The following is a 27,216-nucleotide window of genomic DNA, read 5'->3' as shown; positions in this document are numbered from 1 at the left end:
TTCAGAAGTTAGCACAGGATATCACATTACTGATTAATTAAATGGAATGTATTTCAGGTCACAATGGCAAAGGTGAGTAAGGCAGGGAGATGAAATGAGGGAAAGAAAGAAAGAAGGGAAAGAAAGCTCAACCACTGGAGGGAAGACAGAATGAGGGGAGCCATAGCAGAGTTCAGAGAGATTGCTGGGGCTGGTGGAGTCCCACAACTGAGGTTGCAGGGCCTGGAATGTCCCAAAATCCATGCTACAACTCAGGGTTAAAGGTGTGTTAACAGCAATAACATTAAAGGTTATTTTAGTAAACAGACATGTTTGAAAATTAGCATTTATTATGTGAATTAAGGTGACTTTTAAACAGACCTTTCAGTGTCCCACATTAGGGAAATGACTGTCCCACATTAGGAAATGCTGACTGCCTGAGACAACTTGGCAATCAGAATTTTGATATGTATAGCATTTCTTTTAGGAATGTAATATCAGTATTTTTTCTTTTGATTTTATTAGATCACAACCTGGGGATTTCAGAATGGTACTGGATGTACAGTACAGGCCAAAAGTTTGGACACACCTTCTCATTCAATGCGTTTTCTTTATTTTCATGACTATTTACATTGTAGATTCTCACTGAAGGCATCAAAACTATGAATGAACACATGTGGAGTTATGTACTTAACAAAAAAAAGGTGAAATAACTGAAAACATGTTTTATATTCTAGTTTCTTCAAAATAGCCACCCTTTGCTCTGATTACTGCTTTGCACACTCTTGGCATTCTCTCCATGAGCTTCAAGAGGTAGTCACCTGAAATGGTTTCCACTTCACAGGTGTGCCTTATCAGGGTTAATTAGTGGAATTTCTTGCTTTATCAATGGGGTTGGGACCATCAGTTGTGTTGTGCAGAAGTCAGGTTAATACACAGCCGACAGCCCTATTGGACAACTGTTAAAATTCATATTATGGCAAGAACCAATCAGCTAACTAAAGAAAAACGAGTGGCCATCATTACTTTAAGAAATGAAGGTCAGTCAGTCCGGAAAATTGCAAAAACTTTAAATGTGTCCCCAAGTGGAGTCGCAAAAACCATCAAGCGCTACAACGAAACTGGCACACATGAGGACCGACCCAGGAAAGGAAGACCAAGAGTCACCTCTGCTTCTGAGGATAAGTTCATCCGAGTCACCAGCCTCAGAAATGGCAAGTTAACAGCAGCTCAGATCAGAGACCAGATGAATGCCACACAGAGTTCTAGCAGCAGACCCATCTCTAGAACAACTGTTAAGAGGAGACTGCGCGAATCAGGCCTTCATGGTCAAATAGCTGCTAGGAAACCACTGCTAAGGAGAGGCAACAAGCAGAAGAGATTTGTTTGGGCCAAGAAACACAAGGAATGGACATTAGACCAGTGGAAATCTGTGCTTTGGTCTGATGAGTCCAAATTTGAGATCTTTGGTTCCAACCGCCGTGTCTTTGTGAGACGCAGAAAAGGTGAACGGATGGATTCCACATGCCTGGTTCCCACTGTGAAGCATGGAGGAGGAGGTGTGATGGTGTGGGGGTGTTTTGCTGGTGACACTGTTGGGGATTTATTCAAAATTGAAAGCACGCTGAACCAGCATGGCTACCACAGCATCCTGCAGTGACATGTCATCCCATCCGGTTTGCGTTTAGTTGGACGATCATTTATTTTTCAACAGGACAATGACCCCAAACACACCTCCAGGCTGTGTAAGGGCTATTTGACCAAGAAGAAGAGTGATGGAGTGCTGCGGCAGATGACCTGGCCTCCACAGTCACCGGACCTGAACCCAATCGAGATGGTTTGGGGTGAGCTGGACCGCAGAGTGAAGGCAAAGGGGCCAACAAGTGCTAAACACCTCTGGGAACTCTTTCAAGACTGTTGGAAAACCATTTCAGGTGACTACCTCTTGAAGCTCATGGAGAGAATGCCAAGAGTGTGCAAAGCAGTAATCAGAGCAAAGGGTGGCTATTTTGAAGAAACTAGAATATAAAACATGTTTTCAGTTATTTCACCTTTTTTTGTTAAGTACATAACTCCACATGTGTTCATTCATAGTTTTGATGCCTTCAGTGAGAATCTACAATGTAAATAGTCATGAAAATAAAGAAAACGCATTGAAAGAGAAGGTGTGTCCAAACTTTTGGCCTGTACTGTATATTGAAAGTGTTTGCTTCATATCGCAATATAGACCAGAAGTCTGAATTGCAAAAAATGTCCCACATTAGGTGAATTCACCCTAGCTAGTGACTTTGTTGTTGTAAACATGACTGTTGCTGCCATGGACTCTATAAAACTATATCCTGTGTAACTGACCTATAGGGAAAGCATCAGGAGGTGAGGTGTGTGTGTGTGTGTGTGTGTGTGTGTGTGTGTGTGTGTGAGTGTGTGTGTGTGTGTGTGTGTGTGGAGGAGAGGGGAGAGGGAGATGCTGGAAGAGAGATAGTGTGTGTTGTTAGATACTGTTAATGTCACTTATTATGGTGATAGCTCTCTTTTAGTCTGTTTCTGCATCATTATGTTGAGGAGGGCCATGCCTGTGTATATAAATATATGTATGCAAAAAAAAGTGGATCGGTTGCTTGCTGCTAACAATGTGGCCCATCGACATGATCTGGGTTTCAAATGTGGCAGAGTGGAAACAGTAATTGAATATCCCTGCTGTAGTTTGTTAGCTATCTAACAACACATCAAAAATAGGCTAATTGTAAGCCAGTCTTGTTCAGTGAATCAGTTTATCATGTACACTCAAAAAATATTTAGGCCTAATATTTAAGATTGTTTGCTTATAAATACATGAACCTGGTTGTTCTATATTTAAAACACATTGGGTTTATTAGTGCTATTAAATAAATCACATTATTACTTATTATACTCATTATTATTACTTGAGCTTGTTTTAGTTATTCATTTCACAGATAGTTATACATCCTTAGTCCTTAAATTAAATTCATTATGGACGTGGACTTAAAATCATTGTTTTATTTTATGGCCTTGCTGCCCTGGCTTTTGGCCTTTCTGCCCTCAAAAAATTAACAACGCAAAAGGCCAAGTGGCCTTGCGCCTAAAATGATGAAATTCCAGGCCTGGATGGGTTTCTTCTTATTGAAAAGATAGATCAGTGGCTTATGATCTGTGTAGATGGTAAAGCCCCAGTCTTATATGTATTTGTGAAACTTGATACCAAACACGACTGCCAAGCCCTCTTTGTCAAGCTGAGAGTATCTTGTTTCAGCAGGCTGCAGCGTGTGCAACATGAAACCTATGGGTCTCTCACTTCCGTCTTCCATTCAGTGGGATAACACAGCACCAATGGTGGACTGGCCATTGGGATGTTCGGGACAAGTCCCAATGGGCTGGTCACCAAGTGGGCCGGTGTGGGCCGGTGGGGCTGGCCCGGTGGTCAAAGAAAGACAAAAAAAAGACAAGTGAATGTTAGCTGTCAGTACTGTACATCCCTCCCATGTTGTTTGTTTGCTGTGAGATGTTCAGAGGGAACGTAGGTGTCAATCTTATGTTCTGATGCCTGAAGGAGGAGATAAGAGCGGCCTCTTCCAATACGAAAGAGGCCCTCGTTTTTCTTGAAATCTGATTGGCTCAGCCGCAGTCATCAGTCATTACTCATGGCAGACCAGGCTAGTTTGACCATAAGTGCTAGTTACTGAGAAAGAGACAGACAGAAAACATGGATAAAGCCGGTTAAAAAAAGAAAGACTGGCGTGGAAAAAACTCAAATAAAAAAACTTAAATCTTTAAAAGAAGAGGCAGCAAAGTGCTTCAAACCGACCTGTTTGGCCTCGGCGTTGGTTGATGGGCTGACGCTGCTGATGTTGCTAACGATGGGGATGGAGCTGGGGCCGACAGCGCCATTAACATTAGGTGGTGCTCTTAGTCCCTAGGACAATGAAGCTGAGGGACAGACTAACCCCTATCGTGATGAGGAGGAGGATGAGACCAGAAATATGACAGGTGTGATGTGAAGGCATAGCCTACTATGCATTACATTTTAGCCAGAGGAAAACCTTTTTAGTAGTATTAAGTGGGATTTTTTTGTTGTAGTAATAAGTTGACTAAAAGTTGACTATAGGGCCTATTGCCCATTTTATACCTCCTTAGTTCATGGCTGTGAGCCATGGAGATATAAACTGGGCTTATGTAATACAAGAGCAGGGCTCGGCAGGGCAGGGCAGACAGTTATATTGTGCATAAAATTAGATTCATTAGGACAGAGTCATATGCTCATATTTTAAGTTAAATACAATCTAAAATCTTAAATCAGTCTCTGAATATTAGCATTGATTTTACTGATGTCTTTGTATAATAATTAGTCAGTGCATTTGTGTAGCGTGTACAAGCATATACTGTAGAGGATTATAGGTAGAAACGTGTGGGCCAGCGTGTGGGCCGGTGCATGGGCCAGTGTGTGGGCCGGTGCGCCTGAATGTCCCGGGCTGAATTTGTGTCCCAGTCTGCCCATGCACAGCGCCCACTCGCATTGCATGGCATGATTAAATTTCAGTCCGCTGAGTAACAAACCAACACATCTGATCTGTCCAACAGGGCCTTGGATTTTTGAAAGGCTTCTTCCTGCTCTTTTTTCCACTTCCATCGCACATCTTGTCTCAACAATTTATGTAGTGGCACCAACAGAGTTGCCAGGTTGGGGCAGGAATTTGTTGTAGTAGTTCAACAAACCAAGATACGCCTTAAGTTGAGTGACATTTGTGGAAGCAGGAGCTTCCTGGATGGCTTTCACCTTTTTCTCCATAGGATGAAGTCCCTTAGTGTCCATCCTATGTCCCAAATACTCAACTTCATCCTGCAGGAAGGTGCACTCATTTCTCCTTAAGCTCAAACCTGCCTCTTCCACCTTTGTTAACACTGTGTCAAGGGTTTTTAGGTGGTCAGCCTCATCCACTCCATTCACCAAGATGTCATCAAGGTGCACCACCACTAGGGGAATTCCCCCTATCAGACCCTCCATGGTCCTCTGGAATATGGTGGGTGCTGAGGCAACTCCAAATGGCAGTCTGCTGTAAGTGAACAGTCCCTGGCGGGTGTTAACTGTCGGGTATTTCTTTGAGTTGTCATCCAGGAGTATCTGCTGGTAAGCATGGCTCATGTCCAGTTTGGAAAACTGTTTTTTTCTCTGCCAGTGCTGCAAACAAGTCATCTCCTATGGGAATTAGATATTTTTCCAACGTGGAAGTGAGTTTGTAATCTAACCACAGTTCCAGCAAGTTTCAGGATTGATACAATCGGGCTGCCTACTCCGAATATTTCGGATATAAGAGTGATTATTCCCTCTTTCAACAGTCTGTCTATTTCTTCATCCACTTTTGCTCACAAGGTGTAAGGGATAGATTGTGAATGGAAGAAACGAGGGACAGGGTTATCTTTCATGTGGATTGTGGTCTTGGTACCTTTAAGTGTGCCAAGCTCCTCTTTGAATACTTCCTCATGTTTGCTGCTTGCCTGCTTCTCTTGCACTTTGTGGGAATGGTAGTTTAAGCTCTACCCTTTTTTATTCTTTACATCAGTAGAATTTATATTCCCTTTGTTTTGCATTGTCTTGTTACAACATGCTCTGGCAATGTGCCCCACTTATCCACATGCATGACATTTTCTTGTTTAAACTTACATTTAGATGCCGTGTGTTGTCTTTTTGCAAGGGTAACACTCCTCCGCAGCTGCCATGAACCTTCCAGCCTCATGCAAGCCTTTGTTTACCTTATAGGACCTTGCTGTTGTGCTAGGATTTTGCAGATCCTAGACAGTTTTGTTTGCTGTCTCTGCTGCTAAGGCAATTGACAGTGCTTTATCAAAAGTCAAATCGCTTCTGCCAGGAGCCATCTTTGAAGACGGTCATTATTAATCCCACAGATGATCCAGTCTCTCAACATCTGCTGTAAGGTGTCGCCATAGTTATATTCCTGTGCCAGTTGACACAACTCTGCCACATACTCCACCACTGATTCATTAGCCTTTCGATTTCTGGAATCAAACTTGTACCTTTGTCTAATATCGCTTGGCTTGGGATCAAAGTGTTTTTTAACAGGCTCACCGGTTCCAAGTAGGTCTTGTCTTTCGGCTTGTCTGGGCTGAGAAGGTTCTGCATCAAGCTGTATGTTGGTGCTCTGCTAGTGTGCCAGATTAACTGGTGGGTCAATTAAATGGTGATAGAGACAGATGTGTTGTGGGCGTGACCTTTGAGAAACCAGGAAATAAACTGAGAGTAAAATGACTGTGGCTCAGAGGTAGAAGATTGGAAGCATCCTTGAGCAAGATACTGAACCCCAAATTGCTCCCGAGAGCTGTTCCATCGGTGTGTAAGAGTAGCAGGTGGCACCTTGTATGGTAGCCTCGGCTGCCTGTGTATGAATGTATGTGTGAATAGATGAATGTGACTCATAGTGTAAAAAGCGCTTTGAATGGTCAGATGAATAGAAAGGTGCTATACAAGTACAGGTCCATTTACCATTTACCATAAACGTGCTGAACACTCCATCTGTTGATCGCATTCATTCATTCAATCATGTGACTGTGACTTTCCAGACACCACGATAGGAATCATTTGCTGCACATCCATTCACATAAGTAACAATCCTTTCCACTGGTGCCTTCCAAAGTTACATCCAGGAAGAATTTGAAGCCAAGATGCCATCTATAAACGATTCACAGAAATAATACCTAAATGCATCCAAAATACTAGAAAATAGAGGCATCACATATTGTTGCCATATGATATACTGCCACACAATACCAATGTTATTTCATGTCCCTAATCATGTCCGTCTCCCATACCTGTGCGTGCTATCTAAATCGCTATAAAATGAGAGTTGCAGTCATGTACAAGTTGTATGAATGAGTATTAATGAACAGTGGAGAATATTTTGTGATGAGAAAGATTAATGTTTGTTGCCTGTAGTGAAAAGCAGGTGGAAGTAGGGAGGAGTATAGGAGAGACAGAGACACAGAGGGTGGACCAAAATGGATCCCAGCATTGTCAAGCAAGTGCTGGAGTTGAAACTCCACAATCGCTATCCTGAGGACTCAACCAGCTGAGACAAATATGTCATCAAGATAAGAGCTGACCCCTTCAGGGTAAGGGGTAAGGATGCATGTCACATGGACGTAACAACACCATAATCATTTGCTATGGTAAAACTCCAAGTAATCTAATATGATGACATTTAAACACCAGATGAAGACCCTTACTACATTTGCATGCTATAAAGCCCCCCAAAATTGAGCACCTTGCCAAAGTGGTCTCTCATGATCCTGGGTTTGCTCATATTCTGTTATCCTATGGACTTCGTTTTGGAGTTTTCTGTTTGTGTTCTTTGTTTCATGTTGTTCATTCATGTTGAATCTGCTTCCTGTTTTAATTTGCAGATTCTCTCCTAATGTGTCGTATCTGGTTTTACTTCCTGTCTTTGTGTGTTTTCTGTCACACCTGTCTCGTTAGTCCTTCTATGTTCCCAGAGTCTTCTCTTCACATCTATTCTGTTAGTCTTGTGTGCTCCACCCCTGGCGTTAGCCAATCTCCATTTCCCTCCTTTGCTCATGTCTTCCTACTCCAGCTGTTTCTTGTTCTTGTTATTAGTTTTCTGTGTATATATACCTGTGTGTTTCCTTTTGTCAGTTTGTCTGTTGTTCATCCTGGGTTCAGTTCGTCTGTGTTGATCCTGTGTTCCTCCCGGGTGCATTCTGTGGTCTTTCTTGCATTCATCCCTGCGTTATGCCTGTGCTCATCGTGTTTTGATCGGTTGGTTTTCAGTTTGGTTTTTGTTCTGCTTTTGTTTGGACCTTGAGTTGCCTGCCTTTACTGGATGTTTTTTTGCTCACAGACTCTCTTTCTCCTGGATCATGACCTGCATGCCCACAGCAGGACCCAAAATCTGAAACCAGAGATGTTAGTATGCAAACACAAGGTTTACAACTAAACTTCCAGCAACAAGGAGAACCAAGTTGAGTTAGCACCCCAATGTCTAACTCTGTAAGGACCCGAGCTACCTCGGATCTGCACCTTTGGAACAAGGACACAACAAAGACATGTGGAACCACAGCTCTTTCCAGCCTTCCTCGGCTGGCTAACAAAAGCAGCACACCACAAAGCGACTCTTTCTTCTATCCATTCAAGGATCTGTAATGTAACAACTGGGCAAAGCTTTATCACAGCTGTACAGGCAAGACTGTTTAAATTGTTGTATGTGATTTAATGCTGTTTCTTGAGTAATTGTTGTGATTATTGCAGTTAGGTCATTAGTTAGTTGTCTTCGCTAAGGCTAAGTGTTTAATTTGCTAATGCTGTTCACAGACAACGTCTTGCATGCAACTAAACATCCCCTGCACTAATCCAGCAACACATATCACATTCTCATAGACTCATTTACAAATAGGCTTTCAACAGAGCTACACCCAAAGAGACAACTCAAAGTCTCGCTTCTCTTCCTTTGTCTTTGTCCTGACAACATGGTCAGACAAGACCTCCCCCGATCTGAAGCCAGCTTTGATTCTGCCAACTTGTAGTTCTCTGTTGTCAGCTATTTTGTTTTGTAGGCCAAACCGCCCTTTGATTTCTCTCTGTCCCTCTCTCTCTGACCAAGGCTCAGAATTCTGCAACAATTTATAGTGGTGATAGATTATGTATCACCAATTTATAACTGTTGCTGTGCTGGCTCTGCTCCTCTAAGCTCCACCACCCTCCTCCCCCTCCCGTCAGTGCTCCGTCCAAAGCCACGCCCCCACAAACTTGAACACGCATCCTGCAGTACACCGACAGAGAAGCTAATGTTAGCATTGGGCTAATACGAGCTACAAAAGTAGCTAAGTTGGCTAACGTTACATATTCCATGAAAATAACAAATCCCCCCGAAGCAAAACAAATAATTACCTGTCTAACAGAAAAACAGCAACCTCTGCATCACTTTTCAGGCCCTTCAGCTCCCTCAGTTGTCTCCACCGTTCAAAAGCTGCGATGTTGGTTGACTCTGGTTTGTCCTCTCGCTTTATCCAAAGCCTTTTTTGTTGCAGCCTTTTCTGCCTCCGACTTTCTTTTCTTAGCCTGTTTAGCAGGGCGAACCATTACAAGTAACGCTGGAAGTGGTACTTTTGGCTGCATTTTCTCATTTCTCATTTGTTCAGCAAACTTATTCTCCTGCTAACTCTGTATTTCTGCTGAGGAGTGTGCTGAATATTTCCGGCAACAGTGACACATGATGAGTGCACGCAGGGAGGAGGGAGGGAGGGACAGAGGGGGGCGTGGGCAGGACCAGAGCGATAAGGACTAGTCTGGGACCATTTTGTGGCCGTTTTGGTAAGGAACCGGAACAAGGGCGAGAGAGACAGGATCCAGAATTCGATGGATGTGCCTTTCCGTCAAAATAAAAGCACCAAGCTAATAAAAATACAGTGAAACTTTTTAATTTAAAGAATATGATTTACAAGAAAAGCCCCAAGCCATTAAGTTAACCTTTTTCTTTTATTGTAAATCGATGGCAGAATTTAAAGTTTTACTTTGGAGAACACTTTTCCTTTGGTGAATTTGGTGAATTCCAGATCTGCTCTCTAGACCGGAACCAGAATCCAGACAAAATTCAGAGTGAATGGAAACCAGGCTCTTCCCCGTACATGAAGAGCCTGGTGACGCGAGGCTATATAAGAACAAGACATGAAGGCATCTGATTGGTTCTTTCCACTCGCAAAGAGAGGCAGGGATTGGTCAGAGTTTTTACAGGCCTGCATCTGCCACAGAGGTCGGATTTTTTTCGTTCCTTTTTCTGAACACATTATGTATTGACTACTCTCAGGATGGACCATTTCACCGAGTATAACAAAAAGTGTTTCTGAACAGGATTACCAACTATAGCTTTAATGGCACTTTCTGGGAATGGATTGTGTTATCATACATGACAAACCAAATTATCTTCTGACACAGAGTATACCCTAAATTATGCATTTGTCTTCCCCTCACACCACACAGTTATCAGAGTCATATGGGCAGGGAGGCGAAAGGCCATGCTATGGTCAAAATTGGGGCCATACAAAATATATTCCGAGAATATCTTGTTCCTGGCCCCAGGAAACAAGCTGGAGATTCGGGTACTTTAAAAAATATTTTTTGACTTTCACACTATTCGCATTGTTTGTGAATGCCTATCTGACTATAGTCGGGAGGAAATGTGGAGCTACCATTATTGACAATTGCATAGTGGCCCTACAGCAAGCGTCTAAAGTTCAAAACTTTGAAAATTCATAACAAATCAACCATACGTGCTACAACTTAACAACTTTCATCAAACTGAAGAAATACTGAAGAAACTTTTGTACATTTAAACCTATTAAAAATTATGAAGTTCATCACTCTGTTTTTTTTTCAAAACCTGTAAAACTTCTTAAACCTATCTTCTCCCACAACTTTTGCTCAATTGACACTGTAGGAGCCATGTTGTGTTTATTTAATTATTCTGTACCTCGAAAATACAGGGGGCAGTATTTCCTTTGTTTACTGACCCTACCCGGATGTTGGCGGGGGGGTCAGGCAGGTTACTTGAGGTTACTCAGTGTTGCACAGGTGTGCCTGATTAGATGGGAGAAGCAAACAGTTTTCAACTGTGCTTGTGCTTGAGCGTTTTTCTGTTTATAATTTATGTGGACAAGTATTAAGTATGTGGCTTCCGCAAGAAATTAAATGAACATTATTATTTCAAATGCAAAGGAAGTTTTCGTTGGTTTATTGCCTTGCCCGAGTACACGTCAAAACAAAAACAATCAGCATCCAGTAGTGGCTACAGGACCAGTCACTACAGACACCAAACTTGCTACAGAGCATCTTCAGACTGTCCTACAAAAACTACGTTTCTCAGATTTTTGATTTGTCAAAAATTGAGCCTACAGTGCATCAAAATGTTTGACTGTAAACGGTACTGTAAACAAATACATGCAAATTCTTGCTAAATAAATCTTCAATGTTCATGAAAAAAATGACAAAATTCTAGAGTCATGGTAGATGATGTGTGGCAAATTTCAGAATTTTATCTCAAAAACTGAATTTTTGACAGCATTTTGAATTTTGCTCTAATGTGAACAATTGGAGTCAATGTAAAAATGGCAATTTTAAACATCAGTTTTTCACTTATGGAGCAAATCAGTCATTGTTACAAACAATTTACCAACATCTCCATGCTGTCTAGATGCAATATGTGTATTTTCAGATTTTTGTTTCGATAACTGAATTTTTTACAGTGGTTTGAAATCTGCGTTTCCATGCATGGACGGCTGCTAAACCTGCACGTCTGGCTTAGTCAATTTGTGAAGCTACACATGAATTGTCACTGACTAATTAGCTCAGTGAGATAGAACTTGATTCTTAGTCTTAGAGGTTGTAAGTTCGGGCCTCAGCTGATGCAAAAGGCAGATTGTGTTGCTAAATGTCTTCCAATTCTTCTGCTTGTTGCTCAGAATTGCCTAAAAATGCCGGGACCCCACCCATTGCTGCGCAGCAGCTATAATTATGTCTATTTTTCTGAGTGCATTGAGAGTAATGCACAAACGTGTCAAATTCCTTGTATGTGTATACATACTTGGCCAAAAAAACTGATTCCAAACTGTCATCGTTGTCTTCACTTCTTATATAGTAATGGGAGAGTTTGGCTACCATGTAAGGTGAGAGCTTGCGTTGCATATTTGATCTTGACTTTGGGCACTGTGTTGGTATCAATATATGAAATTTTCCCAATTTGTTTACACCACAGATGGTGTTACTATACTTTCAATAGTTTATTTCAGTGGGTCTGAATAGTGATATGCAAGACTGGGCAGTATCAGAGTATGTTGTGAAGCTCTGTTGTGTTGTCTTGCATTTTGACTACAATGTGTGTCTATTTGCTCATGCTTGCAATCGGGTGTTATTATTGTTCTAGGTTTACTAATGTGACCATGGTCTCAATGTTACTCTGGGTGGCATCAGTGGAAAGGATGGCGAAGCGATCACGATTATTTACAGGTTGGTTGAAAGGGAAAGCACAACAGGTCCACACTATAGACTGTCCACACAGGCCACACCACATCTGTCTCTGTAACCGGTTAATCTTGCCCACTGGCTCTTACAAGTATGGCTCTCTGCCTGTCTCCGTCGTCAGTGTCATTGGCCACAAAACTGCTGCATTATTTCACAATACTCTTCCCAGGTTTTTTTTTTTTTTTTGTTTAGTCAAACACTGCAAGCGTGCCAATTGTAGCCATGTATTTACTCTTTGTTTCCTTTCCCTCTTCTCCAGCCGGAAAAAACACAGCCGTCCCGCAATTAACTGCAGCATGGTAACTGCTAGCTTTAGCAACTGCTAACTGACTGCCCGTTGCGCTGCCGGCACTTCAGTGGACTTTATCCTCATCGCCAAATAAAGATGTTGCATCTTAACTCAAAAAATGGAATGTCCACAACATCTCAGGCTCTGTCGGAAAACTTCTTTTCAAGGAGTGTGGCATACATTACATTCACTGGTCTCTTAACGTTCTAGGGACATGAGCTTTCAGACTAAGCTCTCTCTGATTCTTCTTCTGATACAGAACATACACTAACAATACTGTGTGATCACCGCTGAGTGGACCATTTAGGCATAACCCATATCATAGTCAACATAAGGATTAACTCAGGTAAGTATTTATCATTAGGAAATAATAGTATAAATGTTAAGATACCACACCTTTGTGATAGTTTTTGCCTCATCTAAGTCATTTTGTGTCTCTTTGTAGTACTTTTGTATCTCTTTGTAGTTGTTTTTGCCTCTTTGAAGTCATTTTGTATCTCATTGAGGTATGTTTGTCTTTTTTGGTTGTTTTTTGTCACCCTGTAGTCGTTTTGTTTCTCTTTGTAGTTCTTTTGCTTCTCTTTGCAGTTGGTTTGCCTCTTTAAAGTCATTTTGTGTCTCTTTTAGGTATATTTTTGTGTCTCTGTTGTTCCTTCGCATGTCTTTGTGGATGTTTGTCTCTACTTGAGATCATTTTGTGTCTGTTTGTTTGATGTATATTTGTGTCTCTTTGGAGTTCATTTGCATCTCTATGAAGTCATTTCGTGTCTCTTTAATGTATATTTGTGTTCTTTTTTGGTTGTTTTGTGTGTCTCTGTAGTCATTTTGTGTGTCTTTGTAATTCTTTTGCAGATCCTTGTAGTTGTTTTTGCCTCTTTGGAGTCATAAAGGGCCAGTGGGCATGTGTCTGGTAGGCCCGTCCAGTAATACATCCATGATTGAACTTAGGAGGCTCAGGAGGGCAACAACCGGAAATATTGTTGTTTTTTTTAATTGTTAGCTCATTTCTCAGTCTCAAGATTTAAAACAGCGAGAATCACCATAATTAATAATGAAATAAATAATTATTTTTTACTGTTTTTTACCCCTTGAGATGAATGAATTGTTGGTGAAACTTGACATATCTGAATTAACCTGTGAGAGGTGACAGTGACAGGCACCCATTAAGTGTGCCCACACACACATTCCACAAAGCTGTTTAGTTATTTTATCCTCTGCTCGACATTATTTCTAAGCTGGAGTGCTGCGCTGCCTGAGTGTGATCTTTTCATTGATACCATTATCTAAGGTTGTGCACAATGCTTTACCAGTAGTAGTAATCCATTCCGGAACCTTGATGTCAAACCACTAGGTGTCAGCATTTCTTAACCCTTCAAACCTCCTTAAACATTTACAGCCTATCATGAGTCAGACTGTCAGTGAGTACTGGAGATGAAAAAGTCATTGAACTGAGTCATAAACTCTTTAGTCGGTGCTCATTAAATTGCCTTTATACAATGGTTCCCAATCTGTGGTCTCTGGACCTTTAGGGGGCCTAAGTGGGCACAGCAGTGAGGATTTAGTTATGTTACTGTTACAAGTTGAAACAGCAAGAGTGTGTATGAGGATCTTTACAGGATAAATGAATACAGAAATACATAAGAATTTGTTTTTTTGTTAAGTAAGATTTCACATACAAGGAAATTGCTTTGGGGTGGCATGGTGGTATGGTGGTTAGCACCGTCACCTCACAGCAAGAGGGTTCCTGGTTTGATCCCGGGTGTGGGAGCCCTTCTGTGTTTGCATGTTCTCCCCGTGTCAGTGTGGGTTTCCGGGCACTCTGGCTTCCTCCCACAGTCCAAAGACATGCAGATTGGGGATTAGGTTAATTGATAACTCTAAATTGTCCATAGGTGTGAATGTGAGCGTGAGTGGTTGTTTATCTCTATGTGTCAGCTCTGCGATAGTCTGGCAACCTGTCCAGGGTGTACCCTGCCTTTTGTTGCTTTGATGTTTTGATGCACAACATAAACATAGTGAGAGAAAATAAAAATGAAAAAATAAGGCAAGTATTGCAAAAATCAAGAAATATACATATTAAGATTAGTTATGATAACAATGTGAAAAATACATTTATAATATTTCTGAATTAAAGGGGCTATATGTAAGAATGGCAAAAAACGGTCACTGCACTCAAATTCAAAATACTGCCATGAGTCATGTCCGCCCCCCCTCCCCTACAGATTCGAGGTTGCTGGACAGCGGCACGTTGGAGACTGATTTGTTTGCCCATGGGTGGCTGCCATGGCAGGGCCGCGTCGCCGTTTCCTTGATCTTCGGTTTTCCAGCGGACCGTTCGAGCAAGTCCGGCTTCTCTGCTGCTAACGCTGCTACCAGGATACAGCTGAGGAGGAGTCCGCTGCTAATGCTATGTACCTGGACACTGCTAATGCTGCTTGCCGTGCTGCTGTAGCTCAGTCGTAACTGTAACTGATGCTGAGACTCTACTGACTGTGTGACTGGTAGACGGCGGTGGGTGGCGCAACAGGCCAAAACAAATTCAAAACATAAACATGATTTGCGGACTGTAATTTTTTTTTTTAAATGCGAATATTCTGGCTGTACTATTGTTGTCGGTGAGATCAGTATGTTAAATGAACATTATTCCTTAGTCTCTGTGACATATTAGGATGATTTTACGACTATTTGCTTTAGATTTCTTACATATAGCTCCTTTAAAGTGATGCACAATATCTAAAATTAAAACTGTTGTAAATAAATAAAATAAATCTTCTTTTGTGAGCCCACTTCACAGACAGGTGATGGCAAGCATCTAAGTTTTATTTCAACACTTGGGGGGCGACACATTCAACGGGGGCCTGGGGGTCCTATGAGTAATTTTGGGCATCAAACACTTCATTTCCGCGAATATTTAGGAACCACTTTGTGCCTTTGCTGCACTGATTGTTGTGGGAATGTCATGGTACTTCCTGCTGCAACTGTGCACAGTTGATTCTTCATCTTTCCTTTTTTATGGCAGATTGCAACCATTGCTTTTAAGGATAAATACTGCCACCACCTATTTTACCAGAGGCACTGTTAGCCTACGTCTATAGCCCTTTTTACACAGAGATCACGCTGTAGAACCACTAGGAAGTCCCTTCTTTATGCCACCTTTGTATTTTTACACAGAACCACAGAACAACATCATTTTGCTCCAGTGTGTGAATTTAGACAGCATGCCAACATCGCAGAAGCAAAAGTGGTGTGGCGGGTGTGACATGTAACACAGCAGTGTCGGCCTCTAGAGGGACATAAAATATGTGTTGGTAGCACTTTATAAACAATAACAATGGCATAAAATGGCAATAACAATAATTTAATGTCCGTTATATGGAGGCTTATCTAGTCCTCTGCTCAGAGGGTATGGAGCTCCCGAACCTCACAGTTTTCCCAATTTGTGGCAGCTGTTCTTCTTTGAGTTAACCACTAACTGCTATCAGCTACTCTTCTACTCTTTTAATCTTCCGCAGTGAGCTGCATGCATAACACATTATCAAAACGTCACACCCCTGTCTCCCATGATCCCATCCTGCCGTGATGGGATGTGGTAGTGTGAAAGGGGCTACTGAGTTGCGTTCGATCAGCTCTTCAAAATAAAGTCCTCTGCTACTTTCACATCTTTACTCACAAATGCATTGAGGGGGACATGTCCACTGCCCCCCCACCCCCCCACCCCCAAATCTGTACCTAAGGGTGATGGACATGAGTTGAGAGCAGTAAATTGTAGATAATGTAGTAAATATGAATAAATATGTAGAATTTAACAAGAAAGGTCTGATAAAAATCTACTTAATGTTCGTTCTTACTGTTTTAGTGATCTGATCACCCCTCAGACTTAACTTTAGACAGTATTGGACACAGAAATCACCGCTATAAGCCCCCCCCCCCCCCCCCCCCCCCTCTCTCTCTCTGTCTCTCTCTCTGTCTCTCTCTCTCCCCGGCACGAACAAGCCAATCAGAGGGCTCAAGTTGCCTCCGCTCTCTCCTGCTGTCTCACCCCTCACTACCCTCCAACCCCCTCCTCTCTCTCTCCCCGCCACTGCCAGTCCACCAAAAGCGGTCCTCCTCCTCTCGTATCAGACACACACACACACACACACACACACGCACACACATCCACACACACACGCGCACACACAGTCCAAACCCCCAGAAAAAGCCCTGCTGAATCCTCACACCGTCTGTCAGCATGGGGAGCGCTTGTTTTTCCCGGGACGTTTGTTTGTTTATCCTCCTCATAAATACTTGCAGGGTGATGGGGAATGTCGGACCCGCAGGTAAGTGCTCCCCTTTCCTCTCTGTCTCGCTTTATTGTTAAACATGGAATGCACTTTTTGGTGGCTTCAAGCTTGTCGGGGAAAATGATGGAAACATGAGTAAAAAACTACTATATTCCAATGATATCACTGGAGATTAAAAAAAAAAATCATAACGCACAAGTAGGCAACTTAAAACTTGCCATTTGATAACACAGACACACTGCAAGTTCTTATAATAATAGTACAATGTACCTGATCGCGTTTGCATTAATTGTGACATAAGAACAGCATCGTAATGATGCAAAAATGCAGTTACCGCAACTGAAAACTCCCATTTAAGCAGGATTTCTTTTGAACTGTAATTGTTTTATGTGAAATATGGTGATATCGTGATTTTTAAAATGTTAATGTCTTGGTAGAAACTCCGTTTAACATCACAGTTTTTTCCTTAGCGGCATGCGAGATGCGCAAATGGATTTCCAGTCGGTTTAGCAGCGCCCCAGACTTGAGTGGAACTTGTGTTTCCTGCGCGCAAAGGTTAATTTCAGTCGGAAACCGCAGCTTGCTCTCTGGGTTAAGCGCTCATTTGCTGTGTGATTTGGAGTGAGAAGGCTGCCTGTGCTTATTATTATTTCACCGTGTGGAAATGGTGATTTGCCGGAGGTTGCTTTAGAAGCAGAGTACGCCGCTGGAGAGTGTCTTGTCCCCGGGTTCGGTCTCCTGTCCGGAGGTGGAGGAGGGAGGTGGAGGATGTAGCCTGTGTGTGTGTGTGTGTGTGTGTGTGTGTGTGTGTGTGTGTGTGTGTGTGTGTGTGTGTGCGCGCGCGCGCGTGTGTGTGTAAATGTGGTGTGGTGGTGGTGGCAGGAGGGCCGTCCAAGTCCCAGGAGGTGCAGGCAGGCAGGCAGGGGCCCAATATCGACCGGGCAGCAGCAGTAGCACATTGTTCAGCCTCCCACCGCTGTGAATGCGTCAGGAGTCAATATTGAGACAGAGAGCCACCATGGAGGAAAGGCTTTGTCAAAACCAGGGACACTCAGGTTTATATACAACACAGAAGAGGATCCACAGTGAAAGACTGCACCTCCCTGTGCAGTATTTCGCCATCATAAACCCCATAAAAGACTTGAACTTGTTGCTGTTTTTGATTTCACACTCTTTCTGTCTCTCTGTCTTCACTTCAGCTCCAATAAAACACTCACTGACTTTTTTTAACAGGGAAAATATTTATTGTAAATTCCGTTTTATCGTTTATTTATTGCCTTTATACAGCTGAGCTGGGCAGAGGGCCAGACAGAGAGCAGGGGCTGAACTACAGGCAACTTCCAGCCGGGTTGCCTAACTTACACACAGGCTATTTATACTCTGATGGAAGCAGAGGAGTAGCAGATGAGCTCTGTGGTGATGCAAAGGTTCACTCTATGATAGATATGACAGGAGAAACCAATGTGTTGTGTCTGTGTGTGTTGTGGTTGTGTGTGTCATGGGTTAGCCCCTTGCCCTGGGATTTAGGCCCAGATGTCTAGCTCCTCTATCAATAATCCAATCAATTAGGAAACTCATAAAGCCTGTGTTCTCTGTTGTCTGGGGCTGGACCTTGACTTCAGAGCTCTGTCTCTGTGTTCTTCAGAACACTGTCACACAAAAACAGTTTCAGAATTTGTCTGACATGTGGCAAATCTGTCCTGGGATCTGAATGGTTCTAAAAAATCAAATTCAGTAACATTAAAGCTGAATGTGGCAATTTTGCATGCACATTGGTTGTTGAGTGGCACTGACAAGAGGTGTGACCTCGGGTAACATGACTTGAATCAAATTAGAGTCATAAATTTGATGACTTAGACTCAACTTGCAATTTAACATTGACTTTAACACCAGTGACTCATGACTTCATTTGGACTTGTGCCTTTTGACTTGAAAATACTTGATACCTTAAAAGATTTAGAAGAAGCAAGTTATTTTCAAAGTGTGCCACAAATCAATTAATTTCCCTTTATTTCCTGTATCAGCTATTCCCTGCAAGTCAACACTTTATCCCACAGATCCACTTTCTTTTAACCAATCTGACAGCATCCAATCAAGTTGCAGTGGAGAATCATGTAGAATTAATGTTGTTATCAAAGATATTTTCATTTGTGTACAGAGAACACAGTGGTGACCAAAAAATCAGTTGGTGATTAAAACTAAACTTTCATCTCTGTCAGAGAAAACTGATCTGAGTTAGACTGTTTACTTACAGCACAGCTACACTCACAGATAACTGAGCCTCTTACCTGCCTGCCAAACAGCATCAAACCATAAACCTTCATGAGTCTGCATCTGAGTCCTGAGGGGAGCAATCCGGCTGTCTGTGGCTGCTCGCTCTGCTGCCGTTCAGTGGCTAACAAACAGGCTGCTAACAGCCGCCACAGCAACTTACAAACTCCATAAATCCATTCAGCAGCTCCACCATCCATAGTTAGACACACACAGCTGATTACTGCTGAATTACAGCTCACAACTCACTCCAAAGCTTCTTCACTGCGAGTGTTTTTGCTGGCTAGAGAAACATCCTGGCCCTGACTCATTACTGGAGTTTAGAAGCCTGGCACTGGCATTTTAAGCTAATTGTAAGCACGGCTGTTCTTGGCTTTCAGTGTCTAATAGTCCACCATTAACATTTTCGTCACATCTTGTCTCACAAATCAAAATAAAACATAGATCTCATCTCAGTTTTTATCATCAAGATCTATGTTTAGCTCATTTTTATCATATAAAACAAAAGTAGTTGATGAAAAAATTTCATCATAGCTTTCATCAGCGAAATTAACACTGCTTGGGACTTGCCTGTCCTGGCATGGGACTTGACTGAGATCTTGAATACAAAGACTTGAGACTTACTTGTGACTTGAAAAACAATGACTTGGTCCCACCTCTGGGTACAGGATTTCACTCAACTTATTTTAAAACCCCAGAAGAAAAATATATTAAGGCTAGAGATTCCCAACCTTTTTGGCTTGTGACTCTTCAACTTATGCGGAAACACATTTTGTATCACACTCCCATAAAGTTGGTATGAACTTAAATAATTGTCAAAATTAAAGCAGCAGTCAGAGGTACCCTGCCGTTGAGTCAAGTTCCAAAAAAGCTGGATACTACATGTCCCATAATGCATCTGAACAACTGCTTTCATTAAACCCTCCCTGTCTGGTAAAGGACTCAGTATGCTTCAACAGAGTGCTCATTGGATGGTTAAACAGCACTCCTCTTTATAAACTGAAGGCTTAACCCCCCCACTTCTGAGCGTGGCCATTCAGCCAACACTTTGGCTTCAGATGTGATTGGATGACACACCATAACTAGTCACTGTTATACTACATTCAGTGAGTAAGAACTCACTGGATGTAGACCGTAACAATAACCCTGCCACTGGCCTGCTATTTAGGGTGACATTCTCCCTACCTTCTGCGATCTGTGTGTTACTGTTTTCAAAATCCCCGTCGCTACAGAAAACTACAACAACAAAGTCTGAGATAACAACCTACATGCTGAAAATGGCAAATTTTGATGGTGATTTGGATTGTGCTATTAGGTATGCTTGTTTGTTCTTTCAGTGAATTATTGTAATATCTATAAGAAATAAATCTATGTTTTGAACACACCTTGGAAAAGCCTAGACTCTTGTCTTTCAAGCCCAATGTTGATCCATTTTCTGACATGGCCCATCGGAATTGATTTGCAACATCTTTTTACCCTTGTAGTAACATGCACCAGTGACGCTGACTTAGACTCTGTACCGATTTGTACCACTTCACACAAGCTTCTGTGATTTTGTTGTAATAATATTCTGCAAAACCGACAATGTACACCCAAACTGGAAAGGGACCAAGACACTTGTGTCAAATTTCATTAATCATATAGAATTTAACTCCTGACTTTCATCCCAGTATGATCCTAATAACCTCACTTTAACTCCAAATTTACCCAATCTGGATAGTGAGGATCCTGCTGGCTCATTGCTTGTTTTAATTCACTCAAATGACAAGATCACCAATGACAGCTGTCATATCCCTGTGCATCCCTGCAAAATGGATATTCACCCACCTCATTCTAACAGTCATATCCCTGTTATAATCAGTGATATTAAACATAAGAGTAACAACGCTATAAATCATCACAACATTATGCACATTAAGCCCTCCTCTTCTTCATCCTCTGCCACTTTGCAAAGTGTTACCTTGAATATAGGCTTTATTAACATTCAGTCACTGTCCTCTAAATCACTGCTTATTCAAGAAATGAACAATTACCATAACATATATCTAATGGACCTTTGTGAAACATGGCTAAAACCAAATGACGTTGTAAGTCTGAATGAGGCATCACCCCCAAATTACACAAGCTTACAAGTGTCACCTGAATTAAGAAGAGGTGGGGGCGTTGCTGCTATATATAACTCCAGTTCTCTTCAGTTAAATCCAAGAAACATCACTGTTTTTACATCCTTTGAAGTACTTGTTATGCATTCCAAACTACAGTCATTTTATATAGCAATTTTATATCAACCACCAGGGCCCTACTCACAGTTTTTATCTGAGGTTTCTACCTTTCTTTGTGACATGCTGTCACGAACAAACTGATAATCTTTTAATTATGGGAGATTTTAATATCCATATTAACGATAAATCTGAACAGTAAAGCTTTTCTAGATCTGAGTGATTCTACTGCTTTGACACAACAAATCAATGAACCCGCTCACTTCTATGGTCACACACTTGACCTGATCCTTACACGTGGCCTCTTTTTCACAGATCTAGCTATCTTACCACACCTACCTGCCCTTTCAGATCACTATTTCTTTACCTTTTAAAATACCATTCATCTCTAATCGTCATATTAGCCACTCTAAAATCTATACTACCCAACGCAAAGCTTTCACGTCTTGTTGTTTCATTCATCCCCAAAACAAACACATGCGCGAGCCAGGTAAGCGTCTTTACAACAATATGCGCTAGAGCTGATGGGAAATGTAGGCTTCATTGTGGCAAAACACTACCGCTTTTGTCCACCACTTTTGGTCGCCAAAATCAACTCAAAATGAAAGTTCCTTGTAGGGGCTTTAACATGTAAACCATATGTGTAATATTCCTCATACCACTTCTGATTTCATAGAATTTTTCACCACTAAAATCGACAACATCAGAAAAGCAATATCCTCTCTCCCATCTCCCGCCCAGGACATGGCAGTTTCATATGACCTGTCTTCACCTTGCAAACTCACCCACTTCAAGACAATTTCCAATGAAACTCTTTCTAAACTGGTTTTCTCTTACAATTCCACTACCTCCCTACTTGATCCTATTCCCTCTAAGTACATTAAGGACCTACATATAATTAATAGCTCTCTTACACTGGAACAGTACCTGCATCTTTTAAAACAGGCGTAATCAAGCCACTACTCAAGAAACATAACCTGGACCCTGATGTGATCAATAATTACAGACCAATTACAAAAATCTCCCCTTTCTTTCAAAAATCCTAGAAAAAGCAGTAGCCCAACAACTCACTGATCACTTCTCCTTAAATAATCTATATGACCCTCATCAATCTGGTTTCAGAAAATTCCATAGTACGGAAACCGCACAAAGTTTTTCCAATAAAGGCTTATAGGCTAGTCTCCAGGGAGGGTGGGTGACGGTCACAACCATGCACAGTATGGGTATAAAATACTTGACTGCACGATTAACAGTGCATCAATCTTCATAAAAAGCTTACACCCTTTTGTGGCGCTAAGCTACGAAGACTAATGCAGACAGGTTGAAAAAAAAAAAGGAAACTGCACTGACAAAAGTGGTCAATGATTTACTACTTGCCTCCGATTCCGACTCAGCTTCAGTATTGCTGCTACTAGACCTCAGTGCAGTGTTTGATACAGTTGATCACCATATTCTACTTCACCGTCTAGAAAACTACATAGGACTCACCGACTCTGCTCTCGCCTGGTTCAAATCCTACCTTACCGACAGATCTCACTTTGTTTTTCATAATAACTGCTCTTCAGAACGCCAAAAGGTCAATTATGGTGTACCACAAGGGTCTGTGCTTGGTCCCCTTCTCTTTACTATTTACATGCTACCCCTCGGTTCATTAATCAATAAATACAAATTAGGTTCCCACTTTTACGCAGATGATACTCAGCTCTACATCAAGTCTGACACCTCTCATCAACTGATTCATCTAGAACAGTGCACACAAGAAATCAAACAATGGATGTCGTCAAACTTCCTTCTCTTAAATACTGAAAAAACTGAAATGTTAATCCTAGGTCCAAAGCACATCAGAAACAAATTCTGCAATCTCTCCTTAAACTTAACTGGTTCTATCATTTCACAAAGCCCCCGTGTTAGAAATCTCGGTATTTTATTCGATCCTAATCTCTCCTTTGAAGACCATATTAAAAATATAACAAAAACAGCATATTTTCACCTACGCAATATTGTCAAGATTTGTCCCATTCTCTCCATGACTGATGCAGAAACACTGGTTCACGCTTTTGTCTCATCCCGATTAGATTATAACAATACACTTTTCTCCGGCTTACCAAATTCAACCATTAGGAAACTACAACTCGTTCAGAATACTGCTGCCAGGATATTACCCAGAACCAGAAAATTTGACCATATCACCCCCGTTCTCATTTCATTACACTGGCTCCCTGTACACACTAGATCGGACTTCAAGATTCTGCTTTTAACTTATAAAATACTACACGAACTTGCACCATCCCACTTATCATCTCTACTTATTCCGTGTTTATCAATCAGGCCTCCACAATCCCATAATGTCGGTCTCCTATCATCCCCAAAATTAATAAATCATCAGCAGGTGGTAGAGCCTTCTCATACCGAGCCCCTCTCCTCTGGAACCGCCTTCCCATTCAAATCCGTGAAGCCAACACAGTCGATTCCTTCAAAAGTAAACTCAAAACACACCTTTTTGCATTTGCCTTTAACATCACATAGTCTCTGTCCTTACATACTACATCATGGTTTGTTTATTTTGTTCTACATAGTCATTTCACTTGTTTTTATTTATTTTATTTGTTGTGTTATTTGTAAGTTGCTCACATGTACAGCCCATTGAGGCATTTTTGTGATTTTGGACTATAATAAATTTTGACTTGACTTGACTTGCAAGAGCCACATACAGCTAGCAAATGGTTTGGGGTTTCAAAGGGTTTTGTGAGCTCCTCCACAGCTAAGGTGAAGTCAGGCTTCACCTCTCAGGCAGGGATTATCAAATTATATTTTCCTTTTTTTCAGTAAAAGTTGAATCACACAGTCTGTTACTCAGTGTGTTTTCATGACAGTAGAGAATATATTGTGTTAGTCTGACGAACCCCCCTCCCCCAACACTATTTTACAAGGACACCATCACTGCATCCTGGGCTTAGCATCTGCCCAAGATGATTGTGATTTGTTTAATGAAATACAAACAACCCAGACTGTTTTTCCCCCTATAGCAAATTGATAATGTGTGCACTGACACATTCAGTGCTGTGGAGATAAATCTGGCTACACAAGACTAGTTTTACACATTACGCAGCCAAGTGAGTGTGACCCACTGTCACCGATTCTTTAAGTCAATAAGTTATAATTAATATATATATTTAATATACTTAAGGTCAGTATGGGCACTCATATTGATCTGTCATATTAGAATGGTGCTTTCCTAGTCATACCCAACATCAGGGCTCGTTGACTCCAGTGGGACTCATGTCTAATTGGGTATTCATATATTGTGTTGGCACAGATGCAGACGAGTGCGCAGAGGGTTCGGACGACTGCCACATCGACGCCCTCTGCCAGAACACACCCAAGTCCTATAACTGTATATGCAAACCGGGCTACAAGGGAGATGGCAAGCAGTGTGAAGGTGAGTAGAACCTCAATATGCTTCTTGTTCATCCCTTCTCTTCATCTCATCTTCATCTTTCTGGCTTGATTAATTCTTTGTACTCAAAAAAGGTCTTGGCTGATCCAAGTGCAAGCACATTCAGTGACTACAGGCTGAATGTTCAATTTAGTCAGTAAGTTGATGACAGGCCAAAGTGATGCTGTTGGGTTTGTGCGGTGTGTGTTCCATTCTGTAACACCACTGTACAGCCGCGAATAGACTGAATGTTCCCAACAACTCTTACTGAGTGATGCGTCTTCTCTCTAGCTGATCATTTCAGTTTTAGGAGTGGCATTGTCTTGGTTAAAGTTTGAATTGTATCTGATGTTGGTTTCTGAACTTAATTAATCAGGACCTTCAGTATTTGGAATACGAAAATTTTGAAAAAATTAGTAGACTACAGCTGCTATTTCAGCATATCAGATACATATTTTATCAACGTTTTGGTAAATATAGGTATGGGTATTGGACTCTGAATTAGCAAATATCCAATATGAACTCAAATGGATAGAGGCCTAAACAACTTTATCGGGCTATCCCAAGTAGCAACAGTCAGCGTTTCCTCTCAGATAAAATCATATGTGAATGGGAGGTGAAATGTAAGGCACACTTTGATGTCAGGTGCAAATTTAAAGGTTCCATCTGTAGGATTTAGTGGCATCTATTGGCAGTAATGGGATATAATATTCATAACAATGTTTTTATTGTGCCCCTGTGCCAGTGATAGCCGTGGCAGGAGGCATTATGTTTTCAGGTTGTCCGTTTGTCTGTCCCATTCTTGTGAACACGTTGAGGGATTGTCTTCAAATTGGGCGCAAATGTCCATTTAGACTCAAGGATGAAATGATCAGATTTTAGTGGTCAAAAGTCAAGGTCACTGTGACCTGGTCTGTCAAATTTCTCATGAATGCGACGTTTTAAGAACCTTGAGGGAATTTCCTCAAATTTGACACAAATGTCCACATGGACTTAAGAATGAACTGATTAGAATTTTATTGTCAAAGTTCAAGGTCACTACGACCTTGCGTCCATCTAATTCTTATGAATACAGTGCCTCAAGAAGGCCTGAAGGGAATTTCCTCAAATTTTGCACAAATGTCCACTTGGACTCAAGGATGAACTGAATAGAATTTGGTGGTCAGTGGTTAAAGATTATGGTCACTGCAACATTATAATATTCTGCAAAAGCACTTTGCCGGGCATTATTCAACATCATATTTCAGGAACAGAAGGGGAGACATTTGGTCAGATACTGAATTGGTGACACTAATCTTGGGTATCCACCTTGAAACTGTGCTGATTCTAGAGATCTTCCGTGCTGTGATCTTCTGGCAAGATGTGTTTGAAGCATCCATGTTTTAGAATATGTAGCTTCTTTGCAGAGACAGCAATAATTGAACCATTGTTAAATGGCATGGCTACATATTAGCCTGGACAAACGTGAAGTAAACTGCAACTTCAACTTGACTGGTTTGCAGAGGCATACACTGCCAGGTGGTACAGTAATTCTAGTTCGTGTTTAATCACCTGAAAATAAGAATCGTCATGTTTTCATCACCTTAGAATGAGCCATTCATATGTACATACAGAGCAGGTCCTCCTCCACAGATTCTGCCATGTTGTTTCTACTGTATGGACAAACCAAACACTGGCTGTATTAGTGTAGCGCCATTATTTTTTCATCGGCAAAGTCATCCTTTTATGTTGGTATGATACATGGCCAGTTGCTGTTATTGTTTAATGGTGCAGCATCAGAGGGAAATATGGTGGGACAACAACAAAAGTTAAGGGGGCAGAAGTCCAAGTAGGGTGGACAGGAGGGGTGGTGGATGGGTCAGATTGTGTACACCATGTAGGGCTGATAACGCCGCTAGACATAGGAATTGTTGCACATCGCTCAAATAATAGCATAGGCAGTAGGAGCATTGTAAAATGCAGAATTTTGCTGCACAACAGCTGCTACCATAGACAACAAGGTCAGCAACACCTGTAATTTGTTATCCATGTTGAATTAACTACTTGTAGGTAAGGCTGATATTTATTTTCTTCCCAGAAAAGTGTTATGTGATAGGGGCATGAAGAATCAGGGTGGGACACAACGTTTCGAAGAGGACTCAATCAGGAAGTGAGCATGGGTGACTGCGTCATCGTTTTCAAAAGTCTGTTTTCATCCAGACTAAGGCCCAGTTTAGACGACAACGGTTTCTCTAAAAACAGAAAAGTCTGTCCTTTGCGTTTTAAAAAACTTCTGCGTTTATATGACGACGTTACTGAAACAATCCCCATTCACATGGAGCTGCAAAATCTACTGGAAACGCTGTAGTATGCACGCCAGGCCAATGGGTGGCAGTGTAAATTTGCAAAGCAACACCACGGTATGACACCATGCGCCTGCGCTGAAGCGCCTTCCTCTACAATGTGGTGATTACAAACCAAAACAAAGAAGACACAATGGCGAAAGCATGCACAGATAACTTTGTCTGGATGGACAACGAGGTGGAGTTGCTACAGTAACAGATCTACACTTCACTTCAAATCAACAGGGTGAGCAGCACAAACAGAACTCGGCATTGTTGTTGTGACGGTCGGCATGCCTAGTGACTGGAACCGTAATGTGCATGTGCAAAAAGTCTCTGTTTTCAGAGGAACTGCATATT

At 41.6% G+C, this 27,216-nt stretch overlaps 1 protein-coding gene across 3 annotated transcripts in view; it reads left to right on the top strand.

Annotated features, from left to right (window-relative positions):
• The window catches only part of scube1 (signal peptide, CUB domain, EGF-like 1), a 250,963-nt gene that overhangs the window by 1,699 nt on the left and 222,048 nt on the right, over nucleotides 1-27,216 (top strand). For 2 of the 3 annotated variants that reach the window (XM_033614176.2, XM_033614175.2), the window contains exons 1-2: nucleotides 16,414-16,645; nucleotides 24,416-24,538. In XM_033614176.2, coding sequence (XP_033470067.1) covers nucleotides 16,558-16,645; nucleotides 24,416-24,538 — 211 coding nt within the window. In that variant the 5' untranslated portion in view covers nucleotides 16,414-16,557. Of the gene's footprint in view, nucleotides 1-16,413; nucleotides 16,646-24,415; nucleotides 24,539-27,216 lie in introns of those variants that run through there. The other variant, XM_078164991.1, reaches the window with a different exon arrangement.

Source organism: Epinephelus lanceolatus, chromosome 23 (assembly GCF_041903045.1).
Source record: "Epinephelus lanceolatus isolate andai-2023 chromosome 23, ASM4190304v1, whole genome shotgun sequence".
Lineage (NCBI taxonomy): Eukaryota > Metazoa > Chordata > Actinopteri > Perciformes > Serranidae > Epinephelus > Epinephelus lanceolatus.
Note: the sequence above shows the minus strand (reverse complement) of the source record. Positions and strands in the feature narration are given on the sequence as shown.